General features: G+C 42.5%; 1 protein-coding gene across 12 annotated transcripts in view; it reads right to left on the reverse strand.

The window, feature by feature from the left end:
* The window catches only part of mbnl2 (muscleblind-like splicing regulator 2), a 54,086-nt gene extending 41,365 nt beyond the window's left edge, over positions 1–12,721 (reverse strand). For 10 of the 12 annotated variants that reach the window (XM_008281902.1, XM_008281900.1, XM_008281896.1 and 7 more), the window contains exons 1-2: positions 8,824–8,830; positions 1,567–2,492 (exon numbers count right to left, since the gene is read on the reverse strand). In XM_008281902.1, the coding sequence (XP_008280124.1) occupies positions 1,567–1,740 (174 nt within the window). In that variant the 5' untranslated portion in view covers positions 1,741–2,492; positions 8,824–8,830. Of the gene's footprint in view, positions 1–1,566; positions 2,493–8,823; positions 8,831–12,433 lie in introns of those variants that run through there. The other 2 variants (XM_008281898.1, XM_008281897.1) reach the window with 2 other exon arrangements.
* Between the last annotated feature and the right edge of the window lie 7,863 nt (positions 12,722–20,584).

Here is a 20,584-nt window from a genome sequence, read left to right on the forward strand (position 1 = left end):
TGCATGGCGCAACAACAAATCAGTTCCGATTAGAGTCAGCTGTTTGCTCATTAAACCATAACGGTATAACAGCTCGCAAAATCTGGCAGCTAGGAAAGAATGTCACTCAATGGCTGACTGCAAGCAATAACTTGAGCAAGTCTTGCTACGAGCTACATCTTCGCCAAGAAAGCAGCTGGTTGCACCATAAAAGCAGTTCGCTTTTACAGTGTCAAATAAATAACAAACCACGAGCAACCTGCAATGAAGAGGCCTTTAACACACTTCGCTGTGTGTATCAAGAAGGTCAGGACAACAGTTTGATTATGTTCAATGCAGTCCACCATTTTGCACCTTTCATGTTTAGCAAAGTGTAGCACAATAGAATTAAGAGCAGCTCTTCACATCATGCAAATCCACGCTTTCGGCGCTGACCTCGTAAACAACCTTGAGAACTGTGATATACTGTATACTCTGTACGCATTATACTGCTGCATATGTGAAACGCAGCCACAGTTCACACTTAAAAAAAGACAAACTCCTCACAGTTCCAGTGTTCTGCTCTAGTTTCTTTGGCTATTTATCATTGTCACATCTGCTTTTTTGTTTTTTTTTCCCCCCACAGCTTGAAAATAATAGGTTGCTCTTGGATGCGGTTATTTTATTTGCAGCATGTGGGGGCTTGTGTGAATCGACCTTGTTATAATTGGGGAGACTTTAAAGTGTCGGGTGTTAGGTTATTTTGCTACTATGGAAAAGCAAACTGCACCATAATAAGGGCATCAAACATCAAATGTACAGCAGTAACATGACTTCTCACGAGGGGGTCAACAGATAAACTACAGGCCATTATTAAAGAAATAAATACTTCAACGTGGCTTCTGGGTCTCTGGTGGATTTTCATGTCAGCGAAATGCAGTTTATCATCTACTGAATCCATAAATTCACATGAACTAAGACGCTTTTCTAGGATCTGTGAGAACCAGACATCACAACACAAGCTCTGACTGTTTATGTTGTTTGTTGGTTGTGTGTGACAGCTGACGTGCACCCAGGAATAGAAGCCCTGGAACGACTCAAGGCGATCAGATGTTGGCCCACAAGTACAGATGATGGACAAGGCATGGTAACACTAGATGAACTTACCGTATAAAAAGCCAAACACACACACACACACACACATCTGTGGTGACAGTGAACATGACAACAGACCTCTCTGGCCTTTAGCTTCATAGGTCAGACTGGCGGGCTAACTGCAGCGCAGCATGGAGACCTGACACACATGCTAATTTGAGCAGACAGCCTACACCCGCTGACCATTAGGAAGCGCAAAGCCGTAACATTTTACATCAGATGTTATTTTGGTTCTGCGGAGATAAAATCTAATTATTCATGTTTGTTTTGTTTAGTTCCATGCGGTTGTGTAAAGAGAAATAAAGCGATGAAATAGAACCCATGACGATTTCTGTATGCCGGGCATTCATGACAACAAATTAACCTCATCGGAAAAGTAATTCTACAATCTATTTCTATTTCATACTCATAAACTTTATAAACAGAGCACAGCAGTGACCTTAGAGTTCTTACCTTTAATGAGTCAAAACAGGCGATCACCCTCCCATTCTCCACCTGGCAGCTTTTAGGTGGATGGGCAAATTTGCATTCTTCATCGCTGCGTGAACAAGTCCCTCTCTGAAACTGTCGGCACACTTCCAGGGTCAGCCATTTTGTGTCCCGTATCGAGGCAATGTTTAGAGCCATGTCAACAGCACTGGCTGTAGAGCCGGGGTGGAGTGGAGCCACTTGGTTTAAGGAGGAGGCTATCCTCTGAGGAGGTCTTTCAGAGTGTTCCAGTAAAAAAAAAATAAAAAAATAAAAACACACAACGACTAAAACTGATGGGACATGTAGCTATAAATGATCTGCTTCAGGTCAGTGAATGAGGTTTGTCCTTGCAGATGGGAAAACGGAGGTAATGGTCTGGCAAAGTCTCTGTGACCTGAGCATGGGACTGCACTATTGCGTTATTGTGGAGTTTGTCAGTCAAAGAGCTAATTGTTCATCAATCAGTAAGTCTCAGGTGCAGACCTCTGACAAGGCAGAGGGGGCATGCTCGGAGACAAGCTCTACTGGTTTACTAATGTCCCCAAAATGTCCTTCATATGAGTGATGATATCTTTGCAAGGGCGGATGTTGGGGAACAAAAGTGGTGCTATTTTGAGGTACAATGGCACAGTTTAGGACAACACAAAGTTTGTGGCTTCTATTGTTTAGACTCTTCAGTACATACTCTCTCTGAGCTTTGGCAGCTTGGCCAGCAGTGCAGCAGCTCCACCTCCTCGCTCAGAGTTTCCTCACACAGAGCACAGGTAAGGACAAACCAAAGGTCAGGGGTGCTTGCAGCTGAGCTGTGTCCTGTCACGACTGCAGAGGACAAAATCTGGAGCTCTTCAGAAACACTCGAGGATCTTCAAGTAGGGATGTTGTCTCACAAGGCACTTTCTGTCAGTGATCTGAAATGGAGAAGAGAAAGAGAGAGGGACAAGGACCAAACAGAGCGACGTTATTTTTACAGTGAGAAAATGGCTCTCCTAATATGATGGGTAACAATTTATCTAACAGGCTTCAACAGGCATTAGTAGTGTTTACTTATGCATGTCAATCTGAATTTGTGTGCATACTGCCCCAGAGGTGTGCGAGCTCTAAAGGACACAGGGCTTACAAACCAGAAAAAAAGGCAGTTGTGAGGTTATTCAGAAGCCACTTGAGTTTAAGTCCCCTGGTCACTGCTGTGTGCCTTTGTACAGGGTGACTACAAGCCAGTGGCTTTCCAACCTACTCTATACAAAGCGGTGAATGGCAAAAGCCTCTGTGCTATGAGACAGTGGACAGGAGCACGGAGTCAGAGGAGAGATAGAAAAAAGCCCCAGGGTCCAACCCGCCCTGTAGAACCATGCACGGAGGGATGGTGCAGCCAATAGAAAACCGCGCAGCGCAGCACTATTCCGGGCAGCCGTCCAGCAGCCAGAGAGGGACCGAGACAGATGCATATGTCAGTGCCAGACACGATTATGACACTGCCCAGTGTCCTGCAATATTCTCTGGTCTCCCACCATCCAAATTAGGTACCGGTTCATTGACAGCAGCCTGTCAATTTACATTCATGGGATGAATGTATGCATGTGCTCCCTGCCTCCACCTGTATCAGCAGTGGTCCCCGTGTCTGGTCGCTGTCTAGAGGGAGAGAGGGGGGACAATTGGTGGAGAAACAATCTGAGGAAGTGACCTTTAGCTCGAGCGTACGAAATCCATTACTAAGCTACTGCGCAGGGAGCTCTTTCCTTGGCACATCTGGAAATGTTTTTCTGCTAACTGGGGGCGGGAAAAGGGGTTGAGGACATCAGACCGAGGGAGGAGAGAGAAGAGAGTTGTAAAAATCTAGAGCTCTGGTTTAAAGATCACCCTTTTACTGTTTCATACATACAAACCTATCTACGGAAAACAGACAAGACAAGAAACACACACACAGAAAAGGTTATATATCATGAGAACAGCATCTTCACCAACCTCCCAAAGCATATGGCAAGCTCCACTTGTTAATGAAGGCAAGTTGAGACTTGTACACCCCTATGTGCTACTGTTTTAAGAAGCCCCTTCCCACATAAACAGTTTCCAGACAGATGTACAGTCCCTCAGGTGTTATCAGAACTGAGCTCAGAATTGTACATCATCCTTTGTCTTGGCCTGTTAGATGCACTTGGCCTCTCTAACTAGAGTCCTCTGAATTCTGTTTGTAGTTTTCTTTGAAGTCTGAAATATCAAAGCAAGAATCTCTGAAACAGTTTACAGATAAGACCATGTAACCAGACGTTTAAATGACTTATCAGATGGATGCTTTTTCTCGGTCACACTGATGGGTCAATTTTTTCTCGGACAACTAATGGCAGAAAGATGCTTCCCCTTGAAATCACCCGCCAACCCTATACTGTTTCTAGCCTATGAATTTAGACCATTGTCTAGCTAATCATATTGTCCCACTTTAGTGCTGATCATGTGAAATGAGATCAGAAGCTTCCTCGCCCGATCGTACTGACGCCCGAGCTCCACTCTCCAAGGCAGGATTTAATTTCACATCATCTCCCTAGGGAGAGAACAAATCGCTGCAGAAGAGACAGTCAGGTAAGAATCATGTCAGATCTGACCTTTAACAATTAATCCCTTCTTATTTTTAGAAGCCATAAGAAGTCTGTGATCAAGCTAACCTACTTTGTCAGAGTGTGCGAAGGGACGACGGCGCCATTTCTGTGTAAAGCGACCGGCCTCAAATGACGAGCGAGTCGTGCTAAAATGGTCGGGAAACACAATCATCCATCATTTTTCTATTTTGTATTTGCATAAAGAACACGGGGGTTTACAAGCGCTGAGAGCTTTTATAAAAATCAAACAGACTGACAGTGTGGATAATAGTTGGTCGGGGTCATCTGAGGAGTTCACAGGGGACTCAACAGGCAACGTTCACACAATGTTTGCCACGAAAGATATTCAAAACAAATGGTGAACACTGCAGATCAAAAGGACCCTTATGTGGGTGTAAGTCAGATAAAAAAAAAAACATGCTGGAACAAGACCACATGTTTGTTCCCATACGGTATAGTCTGTATCCTGAAGGAATTTAAGCGCTATTTAGGCGCTGTACTTTTCCTTTGATGCACAAAATCTGCACATAAACTAGGCTTGAATCAATTATTATGAAAAAACAGTAAAGAAAATGTTTGGTAGCTGGGCGACATCAGTCCTCATAGTTAAATTAATATAGAAAACTGTCAACAAATGCAGCCGTAGCAGTAACGTTTAGAACAAATTGCACATGTGCTCCATCAAACTAGCTTTTTTTAAAAACTGGATATCAAACAGTATAATAAAGCTGCAATGCCATTCAAGCTAAAGCTGGACTTTCTTAGCAGTCCTACTGAGCTCTGTTACAGCCTTGAGACATTGCAAAGCCCCGCTGGAAAGAAAACGGTCGTCCTGGAGAAAAAAACATTTACCTCTGTCATATAATAACATCCCATCCTAAGAGCTATGGTAACTCAAACACAGAGTAGGAGAAAAGTGCTTTGCAATAATGACTACTTAGGAAGACTCAAGCTGAAGTCAGCTGCAGTGCATGCAGTTTTAGTTTAGGCTGGCTGGACATATGCTTGGACATATGGCTAGTTCAGACAATGCCAGTGCATTACATTTACATGCAGCGTGGCTTAGTATACACTGAGTGGTAGGGAACAACCACACGGCGTGTTTTGAGTGCTCCTTCATACAGCTCGATGTCCAACCAGGCACTAAATCCTTTTAAAAACCATCTCAAGCTACAAATTTGCATAAGAGTCTACTCAAACGTCAGAGATAAGCCCTTCTGTAGACTAAAATAATAATATGATATGCACTGGCAATAGACACTTCATCAGTAGCGTTGGATGGAATGTTTCCCTTAAATGCATTGGATGTAAACTGCCAGGAAAGCACAAGTCAGCTGCATGCAGAAACCCAAAGCATGCCCCCTTCTTCGCTCATAAGCAGCATCATATTCCTTGATAATGGAGCCCTTCGCCCTTGGTTCCTCTCTTGGCTCCTGTAAAGGTCTCCCGAGGCATGCTAGTCGACAGACCCCTGCAAGACGTGCTTCAGGGCAAAAAAAAATCGACCAACTCCATGCCCCCCTACCACCACCTCTGTCTAAGCGTTGCACTCCCAGCAGCATTAACTTGCTTTCCTTATTCACTGTACGTCAAAGTGAAATCATTCCTTTATCCTTGTCTCGGTTTTATGTATGTAAATGTAACTATTTGTCTGTATTTTCTGTCATTGTTGTGTTAAAAGTATTACCACTGCACCTTGATAGATAGGCCAAAGTGGTTAAATTCAAATAAAACTTTTTTTTCTCCTGCTCCTTCATAAAAATAGGTCGAAATTAAAGATTTTATTGTGGTACATTTCAGTCCTCAAGGCTGAGCCAGACTCTGTTTCTGCAGGTTTGCATCCTTCCATGAGCAAAGAAATGCATGGCTACCTTCACATTCTACTGAAATAGAGTCTGAGTGAAGAACTTGTCTCAAAATCTGACCCTCACATCATAGAATTACTTTATTTTTCAGTGTCGCTCTAATGAAATGGATGCCATAACTCCCATACCTATAGCATGGCTGTCCACTTCTTCGTCACTTTCCTACTAATAATCTCATCTATCCAGTACGAGCTAGGCAGGGCACACATTTTAAATACAACCAAAACATTCTGCACATTATCCTATTAATCTTCAGGTCCCGAGATCGTGCAAAAAGACTTTGTCCCCTTTGTGTCCTGTACAAACAGTGGACAGACAGGATGACCTGATAAAGCAGGATAGAGATGTGAAGAAAAGCACCACAGTACTAGACTTTATGGATTACTGACGCTTACGAAGGCCAGCTGGCAGGGGCATTATCTTGGTCAGTCTGCTTAATTGAATGAGAGTCAGCGGGACTGGGGTGTCTCGAGTGAAAGTCATTGGCTTGACCTCTGAATACCACGTATGTAACCCATTAGTCTGGTATCTGTGCGCTCTGGCTGTGCGGCGCAGTTTATCTTGGCTGCTTGTATTTGTTCAGCAGAGACGATAAGCTACCTGCTTTCTGTTGGTCGTAAGCTTGTGACAACGTTTACCGTGGCATCGGCCAGGTGTTGCCAGCAAAATAAAGTTAAAAAAAAAATACAAATGACTGTGACGGACACACGCACGAGTCGGGTACCTGAGTGGCTTCATTTCCATTTATTACCATTTTATGCTGGCAAGCCACAGTTGTATGGTCATTTGCATGGCCAAGAGGAACAAGTGGTCAATGTTTTTCAAGGCTGTGGAGAGAGGGCCTCATTGTAGAGGGGAAATAGGAAAATGTTCCGTTTCCAGTGACTCATGGAAAATGAGTGTGCCTTATAGTTAAGGCTTTATCAAAATGCTCTCCATCCCTAACAAACCTGGCTTTCAGGATGACATCACCAGCTTGCAAAATGTTCCTTTGCATCTTCCAGAGAGGATCAGGGCAGGGCCATATAGCCTGTAGCCTAATTCGTATTTAATACTATAGAAGCTGCGATGCTTATGAAATTGTCTTTGGCATAAGCTATGGATCCTTGAGTTCAGCATCATCAAGTACCATTAGAGATAAGGATGGGTGAGTGAGCTCAGCAGAGGCTATACCAGGACTAAGCTACTGATACATACACAAGAAGCATTTCTCAGAGTCAGCAGGTATGCGTGCCCCATATCATAATAGCCTTAGCTAAACCACAGTGACCCGAATAGCCCTGATTATGATATGGGACCAAGCTTTCATCACCTCATTTGTTTCATCGCACAAAATGTATTTGCTATGTTTCTTTTCCATAATTATTTAATTAAAGCATGTGAAAGTTTCGGTATATCTCATTGACATCAACCCCTGCACTCTGGATGGATTTGTTTTCCTGTTTAGGTGAACCTGTCTGCTCCCTGGTTAACCACAGGCAAGTCATCAACTAATTACAACGCAGCCAGAGGTGAAATGCGCCATTCCAATAAATATAGTGATAAACAAGACATCCAAACCTACTGAATGCAAGGCTGCGTTGAAAGCTGCAAAACTGTTTTCACAAGTTCCACTGTATCATGGCATCAAGCGCAGAGGATATTAGATTAGATTGAAGCTCTTGTGCATTGAGATATTAGGTATAAAACATCAAATAAATCAAAAATCTTGAGCCTTCAAACTACAGCACTTGAAAACATAAGAGCCGAATGATTCAGCAAACTCACCCTTGTGTCACAGAGCAATCACACTAGCTCTTTCATGCAGAGGATGTCTGTAAAAACCTCCAAAGCACGAAATCCTTTTAATACCACCTCGAGGTACAATTTACATGAGAGTGAATTGTCCAAAGTCTGGCAGTAAGAATCCTGTGCTTGTTTGACATTTAGGCCTATTCTTTTCTCAACAGGAAGGGCTGGACTGATGTTCCATTTTAGAAAACACCCACTTCCCCTTGATCTACAGCCAGACGTATGACACCGCTCTGGCCTTTTCCATGCAGGCGATGATGTCCACTGCTTGACCGCACCAGGCCCCGGTGCAAAGCTAAATCTAGACAGACAGCGGAAAGCTGGGGACACGTCAACTATGCCCCATCTAACTCAAGGGTTAACTAGGATATGGGCCTTATTAGAACTGTGAAGTTCCAGCTCATTCAGGCCATCAGCTATTTGTGTCCACATACGTGAGGAGCGTAGAAACATCAGACCCCGTTCTGTACAAATAACCTCCGCATGTAGCTAGCCGTTGTTATTTGGAAAATTTGCGCGTCAAGAGTTAAAAAGGGGAAACTTTCGAAAAGCCACACAAAGCGAGCAGTGACGGGGTAGATGCCACGCGAGTTTTTCTCTAGACAGTGAAAAATATGTAGCCCATGTGGCAAAAAAAGAAGCTCCTGACATTTGTACTGAGGAAGGGGCAAGTCAGCTGCTGTGATAATGCCTCTCCCTCAGGACTCGAAACAGAAAGTCCATTACCGGACTGGAAACTGCAATGAGGACTGCGTGGCTGCAAGCTCCCAGTGCTCCTCTGCAGTTATCCCACTCTGTCCATATTTCCTTCCACTTCGCCTTTTCCTCGTTTTGAGCCACACACTCTTTCTCTCACACAGATAAAACATTCCCTCTGGTCCCTCCCCACCCAGACTGGTATGCAGCACACTGCAGCAAAACTCCTGAAAAAAAAATCTTTAAAAAAAAAAAAGAAAGAGAAAAAGCCAGCCAATATGACGGTTCTTTCCCACCTCGTTTCACTGGGTCCGGTAGCTCTGCTGTGTGCCTCTGTCTGTCAGTTGTCCCAAGCACAGGAGGCACCCGGTGCTTCTGTGACACTGAGCTACAGTGCAGCTCTCCCTTCAGCCTCAGCGACTGGAGTTAATGACCATGTGAACTGTTGTCATTCCTCGCGAGCTGCCGAGTGCTGCAGCCGGAGGTCCATGCCTAGACAGGGATTTTCTCTCAATGTCTCTCTCAGCCACAGAGCAAGCGAGCGAGGCAGGCAGGCAGGCAGGAAGCAGAAGAGTGTCTACTCCAACTATCTGGCTGAAACACTTCCAGCCAACCCCCCCCACACACCCCTAAAGCCAGCCCCTTCCTGCCCACTCGCCTGTGGCAGGGCCCTGCCTCTTAACAGCCCCAGCCAATGAGAAGACGGCTACTTTGAATCACAGCTTTCTGTGCCTCTCCATTGGAAGAGAGTCGACTAAGTGATGGGGCGAAAACTGCGCTTACAGTAACAACCCCTGAATGCTGATCTTAAAAGGTATTTCCCCAATTTCATGCTCTGCTCAACTAGCTATCACATTATTTAATCTCTTTCCGTGCTTATCCTGGTGAATTTGATTACATTAAAATTCAAGTCCTCACCACATGCACTGTTTTTAATAGAAAACAAGCCCGAGAATATAAAGTCTAGACGGATTTGCCGTCCAACAGAGCGAAGTGTTGCTGCAGTTGCATACTAAATATCAGCTCTGTCCTTGTCTATGTTCTATCATCACATTTAACACCATCCCCCCAGGAAACAGGAGCCCTACACCTCCTCCCCCTCCCGATTCTCCTCTACCTCCCCTCAGCATCCGTCCTCTAAACTCATCCACCACCACCATCCAGACACCCCTCTCCTCCTCCTCCTCCTCCTCTTCTCTTACTCATCTCTTTTCTCTTCCTCCCCTCTTCATCCCTCACCTGTATGTTTTACCACGATTCCAAAAGCTATCTTTCAAGCTCTATTTCAATCCAATTCCTTAGTTTACTGGACTGGAAAATTACACAGTAGTGGAACATTTCTGTTATTGTTATTGCATCAGAATTTGCTTGAGACGTGAAAAAAAAATAAAAATGGTGGTGGCTAGGATTGAGAGGTCTTGGTTTGTCTCCTCCCCCCAGCTGCCCGTCCTCTCCCCTCCACCCGGCTGATGACATGCTGGCTGGCATCATATGAGCCGTGAAACCGGAGCGTCACAGAACTGATGAGTCAGAGATCCAGCTTCATGACTTTTCGATCCAGATTCAATAGAACAGCTGTACCGTCTGTCTCTCTCTCTGTCTGTCTCCCTCTTTCTCTCACACTCTGCCTCTGTCTCATACAAAGGTTGTGAATGACGCGGCAGCCTGGGTGTTTCGTTGACATCAATGAGGATAAACACGCTTTGCAGTTCCACGATAAACAAACCTATTTACTGTCTGATTATGCTTTGATCGCCATATATAATCTGATGCTCCACCGGCAAAACATTTGTCAAATGTTTTTGGGGGAGATGGGGGTTGGAGGGGGGATTAATCTCTCCAGCATGAAAAAGTGTCTACCTCAGCATGAACACTGACGTCATCCTAAGGCATCAGGGCACCTGTAGGGAAATAACACAGACAAGCACTCTGCCATTGCACGAGGCATGAAGAGGGAGGCGGGGAATATCAGCCATTGTGAAAAGCAAAAGTGTCACCTTACACCTTCAGTGAATGTAGTCTCACTCCGCTGTATCATGTACAGAGATGCAAGAGATTAAATGAGCAGGAATGCTCCCAGACGGCAACAACTATATCACAGCAGGATGAAACTTGACTTGCAAAATTTAAAAAAAAAACACTCAATATCCACAACAACAGCAGGCTCCATTGGTGCTGATAGATGAAGCTTATCAATCTCTCATTTGGCTGCAATCAACTTCTCAATAACCGCATTACTGAATAACTGTCAATAACTGTATAACAAGACCTGCTTGTTGCTAATTTCCACTGGCAGACCTCAGATAGTCTACCTCCTAAATAGATTTGTCCGACAGGAAAACAAACAAAAGCCTGGCAGACAAACAAGCTGAGCTACTTCCTTCCCACATGGTATCCCCTCCCCTCTTATTATCCCTGTCCTGTCTGACCCCAAACGGTTTGGCTCACTCTCACACAACCAGATTTAGCATTCTGTGGCCCAAAGCGGCTTCATTTTCAAACACAAAAGGCGTAATCTGGAAGAATGGCTAATTACCGAAAATGAAGACTTGAAGGGTTAAATCTGTTTGAATTCCGTGCGGTGTATTTCGTGCGATTACTACTGGATAGCTACACGCGACAGAGAGGGAAAAAAAAAAACAGGGCTCAGAAATAGGGCACTGAAGACAGATCAATGAAAAGGCAGCTGTCTTTTTCTATTATTAGCCGTAATCAAATATCAAGCAGCAAATAGTTGTGCTTCCTTCCGCTTGAAGCCCATTCTGGTAAGTCTGTCACACACCCAGTCCACATGATTATATGGAATAAACAAGTGCTTAATGCCCAAGCAAGTGTATTTGGGAGCAAGGTCAATGCGGGACGTTCTTCAAATGCAATGATAAAAAAAAAAGTCATTTAAATTAATCCATTCAAACACAAGTTATTTACTGTAGGTCAATGTGATGCTAACACGATCAGTATTATTGCCCAAACGTTACATTTCTGATTATACAAAGCCCATTTTCTAGCAATCACAGCATGCCATGGAGTATTATGTCTTACTCAAGTGTATCACTGCTTAATTACACAATATATTCCATACAAATGGCGAGCCCAGGTGCACTTTACGTTATTACATTGATACTCCATTTGAAAACTAGGTCTGCTGCTTGTCTTCTACTGGTACAATTCTATTCTGATGTAGCTATTTTGCATTTTCAGAAGGACCAATTATTGTACATGACCTAGTAGAGAGCCTGATCAAAACTTATTAACCTCACCAAGGTGTAATGGCTCTTGCTTAGGAGAGAATGCTGTAGATTAAAATGTGCCTCCAATTATGTCTCATTAGAGCTGCTTTATTTTGTCTTGTACGCTGCAATTAAACCCAACAATCCATTGATTAAGGTAACATTTAATTTATTGTGTTTTTAAAATTTGCATTTGAAAGTAATGGCATGCAGTACCTAGGGGGGAGGGGATGTGCACGCACTTAATGACAATGATGCCACATCATGGCTTAAACAAACCACATGTGGAATTACTAATATATGTGTTATTACCAAACCTATCCCCAGAAGATTTCACCAGGTCATGAGCCACTTCATAACAGCGAGTAATATGTCCTAGAAAGCAACCAGACAAGAGGAGATACACGAGGACCTCGTAATGTATGCTGATGTTAATCTTTGTTTTTGTGAAGCACTTGTTTTCATTAGCCATCCGGGCAGTGATTGGGAGCTAGCATGGCGACCCAGCCAGGCACGAATCATGTTTGTGAGACTGGGGTAGCATCATTAGGAGCAATTTTAGCCACCCCTGCTGCCAAAGGACTCCCTACATCCGCCACAACGCCATAACAACTGGGTAAAGAAGTGCTACAGGATGCTAACGTTACCTGCTAAGCTAACGTTACCTGCAGCTTACCTGATGACGAACCTGTCACATCCAGCTGCACTTCAGCCGCCACCAAAGCTTCCCCGAGAGCGCTATTTCGGCTGGAGCGGGACTCGCGGTTCGGCACAGGACGGCAGAAACGCTCTCCGACTGACACCCGTCACTATTTCTCACCGGCAGCAAACTTTTCCGCGTTTAGAAACAGATTTCAGTGAAAGTACGCTATCACTCGCTACACGCTAGCTCGCTAACTACTTTTAAGGCTAGGATAGGAAGCAACAAGCGATTTTGACAGTTCGAGGAAATGTTGAGTGCGCTTCTCCGGGGGGGTTACTACGGCGGTCTAAACAGTAATAACGCGTTTATTATCGGCTGCTCTGGGTAATTCTTAGCTAAGAAATAAAACAAAACGCGGTTGAATGATGACGCCGCGTTGCGTTTTGTCAGTTTTCACGTGAAAATCCACTTCTATTCGACAAACAAGGCAATTCCCACCCTACAGTGGAGGTGGTACAGTCCAGAGAAACCAAGGGTAGGGGTGGGAGGGGGGGACGGGGGGCGCCTGTTACCTAGGAAACAACAGTGAATCTCCCTGGGGGAAAAGATGTGGCCACTGATTTATGAACCAGTGCCCGTCTGTCTGTCAAAGTAGCCTGCAGTCGACAAGATGAAAACATTAAAAGACATTTGATAAAAACATATTACAGCTTATTCTGCCACACACTGAATTAATCCAGATTAGTTCTAACACTTTAATTCCACTCAAATCCAACCTCCTCTGAGCCATGATTTATTAGATAATATTAAAAATGTATATACTCTTGATTATTCGGAATATAGTGGCATCGATGCAAGGTTTTATTCGCCCCTTAGAGATATGTGATAATGAAGTGGCAATAGGTTAATTTATGACGATGTGTCACACAAATTTTTTTGGCTGACCATAAATCAGTCCATCACCGCCACTTGATGATTCACAGAGGAGCGCTGCACCATGCCCATCCTAATTGCATACAGCTGGCTGGATTTAGCCGTTTGTGACACACACAGAGACCCGTTGTCAGCAAGGAGCGCAACGAGTCAACAAGGAGCAAGTCGCAAATATCCCCGGAATGAGCAGAGAGGCACAAATTTAGCCCCACTGACTGCGGCCCACGCCATGTGCTGCCTATTGAGCGCATGAACAATGAACATAGCCATCACAGACTGCTCTGTCAGGGCCAAGGCCTGCTGCAGTGGAATGCTGCTGGGAATAAAGGCATCCCAGTCTGTGAGGACACAAACCTTTGGCCGAGTCAGGGGGTGAAGACGTTATTAGTCGGCTTGATGATAACTAATATTTCAACAAGCGATTTATGGGTTGGTTTTAGTTTTGCAAAGTCAGATGGTGGATGAATCTGGGGTCAGGGATGGTGATGGTAACTGCTACTGTTACTGTTAGATTGGATTACCTCCTGTCACATTTCATTTAAACATTAGGAGAGACGCATTGAGCAGAGGTGTGGGTGTCCTCTCCTGGGAAATTCTCAGCATCCAGCACGTAATTTTCCTGCATTCTGGTGAATTTATGCAGCAATCTGTACCTTTTCTGCATCGATTTAACATAACACGTGTCCTAGATATCAAGAGAAGCAAACCCCACTTGGTCATAACATAATTTATCCTGCGACATTTCATACCATTATAAAAGTCTGCATTTACAGACCAACAGCAAAGGCCTTAAAGAGAACGATGACATTTCTCTTTATTTTTTCCTAGTGTTGTCATTTCACCCTGCTTTTTTCCCAGCATTTAATTAAAAAATCCCCAGCACCGTTTTATCTGTCCATACAGCATGTCTCTTTTTCATTTGCAAACAGCAAATAGAAAAGTCAAATAGAACACATCACAGCACCGCTATGGAGAGAAAACCGCATTTTTTCAAGACATAAGTGATTATGAAAAAGTGCTCACATAGGTCAAGCTCAACCCCCCCTCAAGGCCTAACGTATTGATCCCAATGCAGAGGAGGCATTTGTAAAAACGCTGCTGCCGGCATACTTTTCTAAAAGTCCCTGAACGCCCACACACTTGCAAACAAACGCACAAGTACACACCGGGGCTGGCGCTCATAAACACGAGCGAACACGCACAACGCGAGCTGCAAAAATATCAGTTTAACAAGACGTTTTCTTTATTTGACTTGTTTGAAATGAAGTTTGAGGTTGAAGATGAGGTAGGCGGAGGAGAGAAACATTTCTCTAATTTTTCCCTCTTGTGTTATACAAGACAGAGCAATTTGGTGTGCAGACTGTGATTTCAGCGTGAACCGCTCGCTTATTTTTTTTTGACAAATTTTTCACAGAAAACAGGTGGCGGGATGTTGAAGGACAGACAGCTCCTTGTGGATTCATCCGAATTGGTAAGAAATTAAGATGAATGCGTTTCCAACATACACGAGCAAAAAGGGAAAGCAGACCAAAGCAGATGTCTGTGTGTGTGTGTGTTGCGCTCATTAATGGGTTTTGACTCTACATTTGTTGCAGTAGCAGTCTGTAGAGTGGACCTCGGGATCAACTGAGGAGGCGTCAGCCAGAAAAACAACCGCAGTATCTACAGGACACCACTGTTAGTTTCTCTTGAACAGAGAATAAAGAGAACGCAGTAGGAAACAGTTTGCCCCCGCAGACAGAAAACAGTAAACAGACACTCAGACGGGGCAAATACATGACACATACACACACACACATATATATATATATACACACTCGGGCCAAAGCTCCGACTCTGAGGTCCTTTTGCACATGCACACCCACACACACCTACACACACAGTGGGCAAAGCTCTCACGTCAAGGACAGTATTGATCTTGGAAATCTCTGTGCCCTAAATGAGAACACACCTGATTATGAAAGCTTTTAACCCAAATGCTTAATGCAGCGCAGGTTTAATGGAAAGAGCTTACGGCTGACACAAAGCTCAGTCGACGGGGAGAGTTAGTGTGTGTCTGTGTGCACACACTCTCGCTGTGGTTCGGTCAATTTGATTGATTGTATCAAGATCACCTGGGCATTTTGCTCCCACTATGACTTTGATGAGCATTTTACTAATCACAAGGCCTTAAGTAATGACGGATTGAAGATGGTCCCGTTGTCATTAAGCGAGCTGATCCCCCCCCCCCCAAATGCATGCACACTGCACCGGACGAGACTATTGGAAATGCTGAGAGGAACCATTTTGAGGCAGACTCATTTGTTCACTGAGAAGAGACTAGTTGTGCATCATCATAAATCATCTGCTGCAGCTGGTTGTTCGTATTCCTCCAGGATCCATTTCAGCATAAAACAAGATACGGTATAATCCATACTGAATCGTAAGCGAGACGATTCAAAGGAAACTGAAGCATTCGACTCGCCGCGTTATTACCCTGCAGTTGTTTAATAATTAACTGTAATGTCAGATGTAAGTTTGTTTTCCGGTAAACAGTCAATCTGTGAGTCTTAGAGTCATGGAGGAAGAACTCACTGCATTTTATTTAAAGCCATTTTCAGCGTAGTGTGTTTGAGTCATCGACTGTATATAAATGATTAAAGTCGCCTCAGGGTCAGGAAATTGAAGCTAAAGTAGAAATTATCTGGAATCTTTCTAATGGCCAGCAGGGCGGCGACATCTCTGGTTATAAAAAGAAATGTATGAGAAAATGAGCCTACTTCTAATTTAAACTATTTCCTCTGTAAACATTTTCCTAAAGAGTTTATGGTCTCAATTGTTAGTTTCAAGCCTCCTTTAGTACAGCATGATGGTTATTTAGTAAGTTATGGTCCCACTTAGAATTAAATAGACGATAAAGCCGGGTAGGTGTTTGGGCATTTCCTGAAGTTCACCCCATCTGGTTTCAAGACACCAAGACGGCAACAGTCAAGTACTATATTAGATGCTCAATGTTAGTTTGCAAAACTTATTTTCTGAATGTTTGTAACAACCCAGAAAGCCCACATTTTACCTCAGTGATGTTTAAAATGAATCCATAAACTCTTAACAAATGACTTTTAAAGCCGTAGCTCATTGCACTTAGTATGAATTTAAGGTTTTGGCATCTCAAGGGGTTTACATGTATGACAACTGCATTTGCATATTCCATTCACATATCACTCATAAAATATACAAAGTACTGCAACAGTAATGGACCCAGAAGTACAATACATTTAATTAACTTTGTTGGCCACTTGTTAACCCAACACTGAGATATGTACTATAAAGTTGTCCCAGTTGCCTAGATACAACTCAAAATTACCACTCTTCTGGGGTTTGGATGACTTGAAAAATTAATATTCATTACAAAACCCTTGTTGCTCTGTTTTGGTCTCCACCAGTATCTTCTCTCCAGTTGCCACATGTACATGTCGACGTCCAAACCAAAGCAATGACTGAAAATACGTTAAAAAGCCCAGTTACGCGAAATGGGACTGAACATTTGAGTGATACATCTCCAGCTAGATGCTTAATGTTCTATAAACATTCTGAGAAGCTTCTGCAAAGTTCTAGTCTTGCTTTCAAGGTCCAGGAATGTTCTGTACCATATGATGGCTTGAAAGGTTTTCCAAATGTTGCACTGAATGTGTCCTTCCTTTCACATAGTGAAACATTGTGTGATCGTCATCTGAGGCCTTGAGAACATATTTTATGCATTTGTTGAATGTTGACGTAAGAACATTCTCCCCTTCCTTTCCCATCATGTAACATACTCCGTGGCCCTGAGCATCCTCCAAACATTCTCTGAAAGTTTTTCCCTTTAAAATGAACGGAAACAGTATTTAATGCAAAATGTAACGTGAACGTTAGATTAAATTATTTTTCTTTCAGACATGATTGGAACTTGTAGGTAGCCAACGTTGCAGGAACATTCCCTTCGAGCTTGGCAGGCAAGAAGCTGCATTACAGTTTTGAAATACTTATTAGTGCACCTTTAAGTCCAGCGAACGCAGCCTTTTTAGTCACATTCCTCCACTGTTTTCTGAATAGAGCCATTTTCCTGCAGACATTTTGACCTGTCACACTGCTGAGAGCTCAGGTGGAATTAATGACGGCTCGGTTCCATTAAGAGTCCCGCTAAGCACAAAAAGCAGGACCTCCCTTAAGTAGAATGCAGCCATCATTAATACACCTGTGGTTTCCCCACTGTGACAGGTCTGCCATGAAAAAGGTCTATTGATTGAGTGAAGGGTGACTCATATCTAAAACCTCAAAGCCTGCCACAAAGATCCATAAAGCCAGATGAGTTCATCACCAGCATAACGTGTACGTTCATAATGTCGCAGAATCAACCCTTGAGTTTTGAACAGTAGAATAACAGAACTAGCCATATGTTTTAGATGTTTTACAATTTGAAGGACTCATCAGAGTAAATCCAATAATGAACGGTGGCATTTCAGAAAAGAAAAACATACCGGCAGTAATTGTGAGAGATGAAAATCTCGGAAATGTCAGGAGAAATGGCATATTACCATGACAACACAGCTATTGTCCTGTCAAGGTTGCAGTGCACGGAGCGCGACGTGCAACGAGACCCTGACTGTTGTTCTCCATCAGGAATAATTGCAATAATTCCTCTATTTTCTACGAGCCATTGTTCGCCACTAAATTTGAATTGACTTGTTCCCTGAAATTGCTCGGCCAAAAAAAATCAATGTGGCATCATCAGCTTCCCCCCGCTACACTCCAAAGTGCTTCCAAATACAGTAAAGGAATTTATATTATTCATGAGCTGCAGGTTCACACAAGGCCATCGCCTCGGCCCAGACTCCTTAATGGCTGAACCGTCCTTCATCACAGCCTAACTGGCCTTTCATCCTGACTTGGCAGTCACTTAGCCCAGAGGATTGAGACTCCTTTGAAATATTCAATAATGCATTAAGAATCAGAGAGAAGTCGGCTAATTATGTTCAAACACTGTGTTTCTCTTTTACGCTCATAAACACAGAGTGAAGTTTCGAGGTAGTAATTAAGTATTTTGCGCTCCGACAAGCCGTAATGATGTTTGCGAATTAAAAAAAAATAAACTCGATGACGTCTTATTCGGCTTGTGTCTTCCGCCGTCAAGATCAAGAGTGGCGGATGTAACAGCGAGAAGAAAATGTTTGTGTCTATGTGTTTCCCTCAGTGTCAGAGACAATAATAACCTATCTCAAGGCGACCCATCAGGTTGAAATATTGATGCTGCTGCTGCAGAAGCTGCCGGCTGCCACAGCAGGTTACAGGGCCGCTTCCAGTGCCTGGTGGAGGAGCAGGCAACCCCCTCCATTAGCCAAGAGATGCTGATCTAGGAGAATGTGGAGTGAGGAAAAAAAAAGAAAAAACAACCTTCCTGTGACCCTGCTTCTATCAGTGGGACTGTATAATAGGAATTTTCCAGTTTCACAAAAGAATTTTTAGATGCAGCACCCCTTTCACACAGAGTTTCAGCTACCAGGAGATTTCTCTTCAGGTGGCCTTCAACAAAATGGAATAAATATACATAGTTCCTCTTAATAAGACATGAGTTCCCCTAAAAATACAAATATTGAAATGTTCAGGAGTCTCTACAAAGTTGTGCTGTTATTGGAGATGTTTCCTGTTTTGCTAAATTACAAATAATAACTTGTAAAATCATAAAAACAAGATTAATTAACATGTTAACTACAAAAAAAAGCCCAAACTGAAAATGTCCACATCAAAAAGCTGCTTTTTTTGTGAACAAATGGTGATTTGGTCTTTCACAAAGTTTGACAGTAAAATCACACAATTTTATTTCTTACTGTAATCAGTTCAGCAAAAATTATAATCATTATATAGATATTTGCTACAAATGGTGTTTATTAAGGGTTAAAAAATGGTTCATCTGGTTGATGTTTTAGATTTTCCTTGTTTTGTTAAATTACAAATAATAACCTATAAAATCACATAAAAATATTAATTTGCACATTAGCTGTAAAAATAAATCAACTCTAGATAATATCCATCCATCCATTATCTCTACACCTTAATCCTCACCAGGGTCATGGGGGGCTGGAGTCTATCCCAGCTGACTCAAGGTGAAGGCAGGAGACACCCTGGACAGGTCACCAGTCTATCACAGGGCTACACTTAGAGACAGACAACCAAGCACACTCACATTCACACCTACGGACAATTTAGAATCACCAATTAACCTCAACATGTTTTTGGACTGTGTGGGAGGAAGCCGGAGAACCCGGAGAGAACCCACGCTGCACGGAGAGAACATGCAAACTCCACGCGGGTGTCCTCACCGGGATGCGAACCAGTGACCTTCTAGCTGCGAGGCAACAGTGCTAACGACACCTTGCAGCCCCATAATAATTTGCAAAATCATAAAAATGAGAATAATTAACGTGTTAACTGTAAGCTGCATTATTTTTTTTTACAAATAGTAATTTGTTCTTTTGTTCTTGAGGGTAAAATTATACTTTTTCTTACTGTAACCGGGTCAGCAAAATGTATAATTATTATACAGATATTTGCAAAAAATTGGTGTACATTAAGGGTTGAAAAAATGGTTCATCTGTTAAACTCTTATCTTATAGATTTTCCTTGTTTTGTTAAATTACTTATATAATCACAATAAAAATTCTAATTTACATGTCAGTTGTAAAAAACATATTAGTTCAAAAGTGTAAATAATATACACTTCAAAATTCTGTAATTTTACAAATGACTTTTACAATGTTGGATGTTGAAATTACACAATTGTTACTGAAACTTGCAAAAAATAAAATTATTCAACATCAAATATCATTTGAAAGAAAAAATATGTATACTTAGGATTAAAAGATGGCACATCATTTGTTAAACTGTTATATTTCATTTTAATTATTCGTTTGTTTTACAGATTTTCTGTTCAATTTATTCTATAATGAAATTTTTACATAGATTATAAAAAAAAAATAAAAAAAAACAGGTCAAAACTGTGCATTATGTCCACACCAAATGTTTTTTTAATTTGTTCTATTTCAGTGTGCAACAGTAAAATTAGTACAATATTTAAAGCAGCAAAAAAAAACACCCTTATTTTAAATATATTTGCAGTTGTTTTCACACTTTCTGCAGCTCTGTTAACATAAATTATTTCTACAGTGCATGTAAACTGAGCCTATAATGGATTATTGAATGGCGGTTAGATATAACATTTATAAAGCACTTTATGTT

The sequence above is a fragment of the Stegastes partitus genome, unplaced genomic scaffold, assembly GCF_000690725.1.
Source record: "Stegastes partitus isolate 25-593 unplaced genomic scaffold, Stegastes_partitus-1.0.2 Scaffold250, whole genome shotgun sequence".
NCBI classification, from domain to species: domain Eukaryota; kingdom Metazoa; phylum Chordata; class Actinopteri; family Pomacentridae; genus Stegastes; species Stegastes partitus.